A 9,033-nucleotide genomic window follows, 5' to 3' on the forward strand; every position below is an offset into this window, starting at 1 on the left:
GATTGCGTCTTCTTAAAACCTGCACAGGGAACATGTGATTTCATAACTTTGCACAGAGTTCTGGCCTGTCTGGTCCTTGGCACAAACAGGCCCATGGCAGATGGACCAGGCAGACATTACTGGATGCATCCAAGGCCTTGATGGATCGTGCTTGATTGACAGGAGCAGAAACTGAAGAAGCACGTGGAGAGCAGTTTCCCCAGCTTGCATCCACTGATAAGCTCTTTCAGTGACCAGCCTGGAGCTTACTTTGAAAACAGGTGTCCCAAACCCTGTCTTGCAACCTGCAGGCTATGAATGACTCTGTGCAGAAGCAGAGGTTTTCACATTCATGTCTGATTGGGGCAGGTGCCTGTACTGTGCCCTCCCTGTCCTCATGGCTCCTGGCCTGTGGGTTTCTACTCACTGGGATGCAAAAGGGATGTTTGGTGCAACAGAGCAGCCTCCACTTCAGAGTGGGAGAGCAACTCACAAAGGGCCTCTGCTGTATAACCCCTGGAATTTGTGACCCAGCTACAAAGATTCAGGGCCAGGCTCTTCCTGCCTGAATCAAGCTGAGAACTGGACTTTCAGCACCCATAGAAGACAAGCACTTGTTGCTGGACTGCAACCAGAACACCAGCTCACCCCCAGAAACTGCTTGTATCACTCCTGCACAGGTGGAACATGGGCAGTAATAACAGAATTCCCCTGGGTATATGCAAAGCATCTTCCCTTCTGAACCTGCAACCGACTCCACACCACTGTGGAATTCAGGAGGGAGTTCAGAGAAACAGCCTTCAGGTCAGTCAGTAGCATTGTCCTCGTTTATTTACAGAGCACGTCACACTTTTCTGCCTGCTGGCTTTCCATTGAACACTCCCACGCGAAATAGGAAGGGCAAAAAGTGTGGACAGGAAAGGCAGGAAGTGGGGAACCCACGGGAAAGATAAAAGGGCTAGACATGGCTTCTTCGAGGCCTTCTTTCACTTCCAAGGCTCCAGAGTTACAATCCAGGGTTGAGAAGAACTGCATGGTTGGACTTAGCAACAGCCTGTTCAGGAAGAGTGGTGTCAGCAGGCAGCCGCTGTGGTGGGAGCGGCTGGAAAAGAGTGGCCCACTCAAGCCAGTTTCTCCATTGCCTCAAGACATATCATCTGCACGCACACCACAAGCCCCGCTAGGTCTCGGTTTATCATGCTGGGGTGCAAACATCAAGTCTCCCCAATTGCCCCATTTGCACAGGAATCATTACAAAGCTCTCACATGGGGCTGGAAAGACACCTGGGCCAGAGCAGCAGCCACAGAGTCTCTGCCCTCCTTCCGATGCGTTGCTGAGGATGCTTGCCTGAAGAGAATGCCTGCCTTGCTTGGCTTTTGCTTTTGACCTCTAGCAGGTACGGAGCGAGAAGGAACTGTGGTACTTCCAACATGCAGAGGAATATAGCTCAAGTGGCAAGCAGGTGGCCTTTTGTTGCTTCTCCACTCTGCAGGAGGGAGGCGAGGGTCACCCAGCCTTCACAGGGATTTCACCCTTCTGTAATTTACAGGAAGGGATTCCTGCTCCGTACCAGGATATGCAAATGAGCAGCTGCTTACTGGAATGCCAGGACTGCCAAGACCCACAAGACAGCCTGTTTTCCCTGGGAGAGCTGGTTCAACCTGCTGCCTTTGGAGCAGCGCCAGGCTGAGTGTCATCTCATCCCCTTTGCTCTCCTCCCATGGCACCTCATAGATACAGAAGGGCAAAAGGAGTATCTAGTGCAATCCTGTGCCCAGAAAGAAAAGGGGGAAAGGCAGTTCCCCCCAAATCAACACATTAAGCATGGATCTGGTACCAGTAACAGTCCTCATTAAGAAGGGTGAATGTAGCAATGTTGATATATCTGGAGATGTTCCAAGTACTGAAAGCCCTTGTCACGCGGTGGGACAGCAAGGCGCTTTGGGCTCTTGATATGGTTGCCCCCAAGTGCCCTGTCTGGCTTTGTGGAGCCTGGTTTGCACCTTGGTACACCAGTGAGCTAAGAGCAATGAAACAGGGCAGATAACGGCTAGAACGCAAGTGGCGAAAGACGCACTGTGAGGCTAATCAGGCATGAGTAAAACAACATAACTGTGCCTACTGTGTGGCAGTGAGGGCAGCAAAGAAGGCCCACTTCTCTGCCTCTGTTGCATCCTCAAGTAGCCATCTGGTGGAGCTTTTCCATATTGTCAGGGGTCTGTTGACATCAGCTCCAAGAAATTGAGTTTTAGACCCTTCAGAGGCCCACAGTGAATTGTTTGCAAGGCTCTTTGAGGGTAAAGTTGCTCACCTCTGTAGCAGTCTTGATGCCCCATCCACATCTACTATAGTCCCCAATGAGGTGTCCAGTGCAACGTCTGCTGCAGCTTCTTGGGAAAGGTTTCAGTGGATGCGGCCTGATGATGTACACAAGGTGCTTGCGATGATGCAGCCAGCAACGTGTCCTCTCGACCCTTGCCCTTTTTGGCTTATTAAAGCTTGCCGAGGAGGTCTGACCGAGTGGATCCAGGGTGTGGTCAACACATCATTGTGGGAGGGAGTGGTTCCAGCTGCCTTGAAAGAGGCGGTGATCTGACCGCTCCTGAAAAAGCCCACCCTGGACCCATTGGTTTGTCACAACTACCGACCGGTCGCAAATATCCCCTTCTTAGGGAAGGTGATTGAGAGGGTTGTGGCGCAGCAGCTGCAACTACTCTTGGATGAAACAGATTATCTTGACCCATCCCAGTCTGGGTTCAGGCCTGGTTATGGGACTGAATCAGCCTTGGCCACCCTGATGGATGACCTTTATCTGGAGGACAGGGGGAGTGTGACCCAATTATTCTTACTTGATCTCTCAGCTGCTTTGGATACCATTAACCATGGTATCCTTCTGGGCTGACTTGGTGAGATGGGTATTGGAGGCAGTTTACAGTGGTTTGGATCCTATCCAAGGTCGTTCTCAGAGAATAGCATTGGGTGACTGTCTTTCGGCCCCCTGGCAGTTGTGCTGCAGGGTGCTGCAGCCTACCATCTTGTCCCCCATGCTCTTTAACATCTATATGAAGCCCTTGGGAGCAGTCATCAGGAGATTTGGGGCAAGGTGTCTGCAGTATGCTGATGATACCCAGCTCTATTTCTCCATAACATCTGAATCAGGAGAAGCCGTGCAAGCCCTGGACCGCTGCCTGAACTGGGTTGTGGGCTGGATGAGGGCCAATAAACTGAGTCTGAATCCTAGCAAGATGGTAGCACTGTGGGTTGGTGGTTCCCGAGTTCAGATAATTGGTCAGTTGCCTGCTTTGGATGGGGTCGTACTCCCTCTGAAAGAGCAGGTCCGTAGTCCAGGGGTGCTCCTGGATCCATCTTTATCCCTAAAGGCCCAGGTGACCTCAATGGCTAGGAGTGCCTTTTACCAGCTTCGGCTGGTAAGACAGCTGCGGCGGTTCTGGACCGGAATAGCCTGACCACTGTTGTCCATGCACTGGTAACGTCCAGGCTGGATTACTGTAATGCACTCTATGTGGGCTGCCCTTGAGGTTGGTCCAGAAGTTGCAGCTGGTGCAAAACGCGGCAGTGAGACTGCTCACTGGGGCAGGGTGTTGTCAACATGTCACCCCGCTGCAGAAAGAATTGCACAAGTTCAAGGTTCTAGTTTTGGTGTACAAAGTCCTATACAGGTTGGGACCAGGATACCTGAAAGACCATCTTATCCCTTATATACCCAGTCAATCACTGCGCTCTGCAGTTGAGGGCCTCCTGCAGATGCCATCTTATCAGGAGATCCATTCTGCACAACATAGGAAATGGACCTTTAGTGTGGCGTCACCTATCCTTTGGAATTCCCTCCCCTTAAATATTAGACAGGCACCATCTCTGTTATCTTTTCGGCACCTATTGAAGACCTTCCTCTTTCAACAAGCCTTTTAAGCTGAGACCTATCCCAGTCTGCATCTGTGTTAGAATTGCTTATTATGTTCTTAAACTTTCTTTTTTAAAATATGTTTTTAATCTTAGATGACGTTTTGAAAGCTTTTTTTAAGAAATGTTTTTAAAGATGTTTTCTTTTAATATGTTTTAAAGTTTTTAGTGCTTTTGTTTGCCACCCTGGGCTCCTGCCAGGAGGAAGGGCGGGATATAAATCAAATAAATAAATAAGACCAGAAGCAACCCTTCAGGGAATAAACAGCCGTTCAGAAGGAAGAGTTCCTGATAGGTACAGCCCGTCGCTGATTTCTTACATCCTTCACAGAAGTATCTAATTGTGGGTGCAGTTCAGATATAGCAATAGCACTGGCGAGTTTGCCACTGACTTTAACAAGATGCAGACTGGACCCCCCATGAGAAAAGCATTTTCATTTTTCTGTTGTGTATGTTGGGTTGGCCAGGGCAGCAGTGGCAAAGCCCTTCAGCCTGGGAGGGTGGCGCTGGATCCTCCCTGTCCAAAACATTCAAGGACAGAGAGACACACAACACACCTGGCTATGGCGTCCTTTTTGGATGTGTGCCCACTCCCAGTTTCAGTCTGGCCCATTGGGGTTAATTCTGCAACCTCGTTCTGCAGCCAGCCAGCCCCCCTTGGCTGCCTTTTTCTTACAACCAGCACAGAGTGGCAGGATCAGCTTCCTCCCAGCAGGGACAAGGATGGGAACAAACCTAGATTTGGCTCTGGCCCTACGTGCTTTTGAGGCCCCTGTGTATAGGACAGGCTAGGGCACCTGTCCACCTTCTCTGTGGACATCTGCTGTGAGGGGAAGAGCTGGATTCTGAAACTCTTTGCCCAGGCAGATTTTGCCTCAGTGCCAGGGAAGAGTTGAAGATACACTGAGATGGCCCAGTGGCTTCCAGTTGGCCATTGCTGCTCCAAGGGCTTGTACAAACAGCCTTCCCTTGGGGGCATATGGGTGAGAGTTTGTGATTTGCCTAGGCTCTCATGAGAGTCCTTGGCTGCTGTTTCCGACACTTGGTTTCTGTGCCACAGCCCAGGAAGAATTCTGAGCTGAGCTATATTTCAGGCAGGGGCTGAACTATGTATTATTCACTAACAGGAAAAAACCCTTGTGGTTTAAGAATGGACCTACAGCCAACAGATATTTCTATCAAACTTTTAAAAGCAGGGAAATTGGGTAGTTATGGTGAATGCACCAGGGGAACAGGAGACCTGACCTCCCCTGAGATATTGTACTGCCCTACAAATGTGTAAAAATGCAAACACAATTTGGGTTGGTCTTTCACAGTACTATTCCCCTCAGAGAGCTACAATCCGCAGAATTTTGTGGGAAGAGGGGCTGACTGTTAAACCACTCTGGCCACTGGAATAGGAGTCTCCTCTCAGCATCTTTCACAAACTACACTTCCCAGGATTCTTTGGGGTAAGCCAGAACTATTTAAAGTGGAAAAAATGTCTGGCATGGGTGTGGCCCTGATTAGCCAATCCAAACAGCTATTAGTCCAGTTTTTAGACCACTGATATCTTATTGAGCATGCCTGAGCTCTAACAGACTTCAATATTAAATTGCTTAATCAAAATCAGCCATGTATTTTTAGTATTTTAAACTGCAGAAGATGGTCAGAGGATGGAGCAAGGTCAGTAATAGGATTACAGATACTCTATGAACATGGCTGATTTTTAATGAATTTCAACAAAGTATGAGACCATTAACACAAAAAAGTCCAATGGGGTCTGGATATTTTTACTCGTTCTAGACTTTGAGCTCTGGATTCTCTCTGACTGTTTTGTGTATCACCATGAAAACCTAGAGGGTTGTTAAGCAAGTGTTTCTGAGTTCAAGACTATAAGGTTTATAAGATTTTGTTTTGAAATGAGTTGATGGGAAGCAGCAGAATGGCATGGAGGATATTTTCAATTTAACATGGGGAAATGCGGAAAATCCATGCTGGCTATAGTATACATACAAGAGACAATCGTGGCTGCATAACGCTAAGGGCTCTAAGACCGGCACACAAGGAAAAAGGGCTGGGGAGGGAAAAGGCAAGGGCAGGGGCCGGTGGTTACAAGTAGGGAATGGGGAACCTGAGGCTCTCTACATGTTGCTGGGGAGTCAAGCCCCGCGAGCTCCTCCCAGCACGGCCAGCGGTCAGAAGGAGGAGATGGCAGCCAGGCCTCAGGTGGCTGGGAAGGAAGCGGCCCCGGCGACCTTCCCAACTGGCAGCCGCTGGATGGCATCTGGGGTAGAGCCCACCTCGGCCCAGGGCACGGGAACAGCCCCCCAACTCCTCTGCTGCCCGAGGTCGCCACGGGCACCTCCCACCTGTTCCAGCGGGGGCCCCGACGGCGCCCAGCTCTCCTCGCCGCCGCAGCATTCACCCGCCCCACGCAGGGCGCCCGCAATACGCGCGCAGCCCTCCCCGCCCCGCGCCTCCAGCATCGCCAAGCTCCCGTGGAGAGGGGCTGCCGCCGAGGGGCTGCGCACTGCTCAGGGCCAGGTTGGCTGCAGAGTGCGGGCAGGTCCCCAAGTAAGTAGAGGGCGAGTGGGCCAGCCAGCCGCCCTTTCGCGCCGAGTGGCCAGGGGATGGGCTGAGGCTGTTTGTCGGTGGGCCTCGCCCGACGACGGGCAGCGAGACCCGCCCGCAGCACAGCCCGGGGAGTCCTCCGGGCGCGTCGGCAGCCGCTTGGAGGGGGAGGGGCCTTGCCACCCAGCAGCGTCTAAGTTGCGTGGGATGAAACAACATGAAATAAACGACCTCGCCTTCGGAGCGGAATCTGCGCCTGCGCGGGGAGGGGGAGGGCCCGCCAACGTGGCGCCGGGGGGAGCGCGAGGAGAGAGGGAATCATGCGCAGAACGTCCCTCTCCGCCAGCTGACGCAACCATTAAGTCCTGCCTACCCTGTGAGCCGCCCAATCAGAGAGCGGTCCTGCCGCAACTTCACCGTGCGGCGACCAATGGGGGCGAGACACGATGTTAGATATGGGGCGAAGCCGCGGCGGGGCGAGACCTGAGAAACCGCCGAAGGTGAAGGACGACGGAGGGGGACAGGACAAGCAGAGCAGAGCTGCCTTGGACGCCACCGCCATGGCGCCTTTGCCGGGCCCCGCGCCTAACCCGCGGCTCCTGCTCCTGCCGGCCGGCAGCGCCGCCGCTGCCACCTCTTCCCCCTCCGCGGCGCCCCTGCCGGGACCCGCCGCCCCGCCGTCCTCCGCGCCGCCGCCCCGCAAGCGGCAGCGCCTGGCCCACCTCAGCACCGAGGAGAAGGCCCTGCGCCGGTGAGCTGGGCGGGGAGGGCGCCCGATTCGCTTTTCGCTCTGCTTTTCGCTCCGCTTCTTCCCGGTCCCGCTGGCTGACCTCCCGGTCCCCCTCCTTCCCTGCAGGAAGCTGAAGAACCGCGTGGCGGCGCAGAGCGCCCGAGACCGCAAGAAGGCGCGCATGGGCGAGCTGGAGCAGCAGGCCGTGGAGCTGGAGGCCCAGGTGGGTAGGCCGGAGGGGCCGGGCGGGGGCCAAAGGGAGGGCGGGCTGAGCGCCGCCGGGGCCACCTCTTTCTCTTGTCCTCCTGCAGAACCAGAAGGTGCTGGCCGAGAACCAGGCGCTGCGGGAGCGGACGCACAGCCTGGCCCTAGAGAACCGGGAGCTTCGCCTGCGCCTCGGACTCCCCGCCCTGGAAGGAGCCGGCGGCGGCGAAGGGACACCGGCGGCGACTGCAGCAGCAGCGCTGAAGGCGAGTAAAGAGTAGTTCCCTCCCCCAATGGGCGCCCCTGCCCCCACTCGATTCCGGGGCTGATGGGAGCCACTCCCCTCGCAGGTGGAGATCCTGGAATCGGAGGAGGAGTTCGGGAGCAGCAGCAGCCGCATCGGGGCAGTGACCGGGTCCGCTGAGTCCGCAGCACTTAGACTACGTGTTCCTCTGCAGCAGGGACAGGCCCAGCAGTCGCCTGCCTCGGTGGTGGCGGCGGCAGCCTCCGCCTGGATTCAGACAGCCTTGACTCTTCAGATCCTGAGGTGAGTGCCTTTGTGCCCAGGGGCCATTGTTGGGAAGTCTTCGCTTGGCACAGCTACGCAGGAGCCACTGGCCATGGGCCCTTTGACTCCAGCTCCCGTCTTCAGGGGCCTGACGTCCTGGAAAGAAGGCTGGCCTTTTGTGGGCGGTGCGGGGGAGGGTTTGCTTGCAGCAACAACTAGTCAATCCTGAAGAAGGCGGTACAAGGTTTGGCAGGGAGGGGCTGCACGGAAAGGGAAAGTTAGCATCTGATGGGAAAGGCTTGGAAGAGAGCCCTTTCTGTGTTAACATGGCTCTTTGTGCCTTCTGCAGTCAGATCTCCTCTTGGGCATTCTGGACAGCCTGGATCCAGACATGTTCCTGCACTATGGTGGCCCAGGTCCAGCCTGCTTGGAGAAGTTGCACCAGGAAGGGTGCGGAGGAGAAGCAGATTCCGTACCAGCCTCCCCCCTTTCCACTCTGGGGCCCGCATCACCCAAGCTGGAGACCATTAATGAACTGATCCGGTTTGACCACGAGTATACCAAGCCGTTCTTCCTGGAGATTGTGGCAGAGGGGGACAACCAAGCCAATATACTAGTGCGAGTAGAGGAAGCTGCTCCTTCCCCTCCCTCGGAAAGTGGTCCCCTTCAGTACCCCATATCTGTGAAGAAAGAGCCTGTTGACGTTCTCTTGCCTGAGTTGGGTGTCTCACACCTGCCTGAGCTCTTCCCCTCTCTGCTGGATGCTTCCAGCGATTCAGGTTACGAAGGCTCCCCTTCCCCGTTCAGTGACCTGTCTTCTCCGTTGGACCCAGAGTACAGCTGGGAGGAGGCCTTTGCCAATGAACTCTTCCCACAGCTGATCAATGTGTAAATGAGTGCCTGACTTGTGGGCACTCTGTCCCGTGAGCCCACCTGCCCACGCAGCCAAAAGGAAAACAGGGTTACTTTAAATGGAACATTCCTCTTGAAAGTGTTTCAGCAGCACCTGAAGTATTGTTCCCTTTTGTATCTACCCAACATTTGCCTAATGCAGGGGCCAGGAGGCCGCCTTCTAAGAAATTGACTGGGTCAGAAGTGGACACCTGCATTCTTTGAAATAAGATGTCCTGCTTAGGT

At 54.2% G+C, this 9,033-nt stretch overlaps 1 protein-coding gene across 1 annotated transcript; it reads left to right on the plus strand.

Moving 5' to 3' along the window:
* The first annotated feature begins 6,885 nt into the window (after window positions 1–6,885).
* Window positions 6,886–8,527, plus strand: XBP1 (X-box binding protein 1). Its single transcript, XM_061603057.1, has 5 exons — window positions 6,886–7,205; window positions 7,311–7,407; window positions 7,496–7,654; window positions 7,739–7,935; window positions 8,246–8,527. Exons 1-5 carry the CDS (start codon window positions 6,901–6,903, stop codon window positions 8,433–8,435), a joined length of 948 nt encoding a protein of 315 aa, XP_061459041.1. The 5' UTR covers window positions 6,886–6,900; the 3' UTR covers window positions 8,436–8,527.
* The last annotated feature ends 506 nt before the right edge of the window (window positions 8,528–9,033 follow it).

This window comes from Rhineura floridana, chromosome 19 (genome assembly GCF_030035675.1).
Source record: "Rhineura floridana isolate rRhiFlo1 chromosome 19, rRhiFlo1.hap2, whole genome shotgun sequence".
Lineage (NCBI taxonomy): Eukaryota > Metazoa > Chordata > Lepidosauria > Squamata > Rhineuridae > Rhineura > Rhineura floridana.

Excerpts from the sequence above, each read along its gene's own strand:
- XBP1 (XM_061603057.1), top strand. The coding sequence starts at position 6,901 with ATGTTAGATATGGGGCGAAGCCGCGGCGGGGCGAGACCTGAGAAACCG. Across the intron at positions 7,408-7,495 it reads CCGTGGAGCTGGAGGCCCAG|AACCAGAAGGTGCTGGCCGA; the intron begins GTGGGTAGGCCG and ends GTCCTCCTGCAG. Across the intron at positions 7,936-8,245 it reads TTGACTCTTCAGATCCTGAG|TCAGATCTCCTCTTGGGCAT; the intron begins GTGAGTGCCTTT and ends TGCCTTCTGCAG.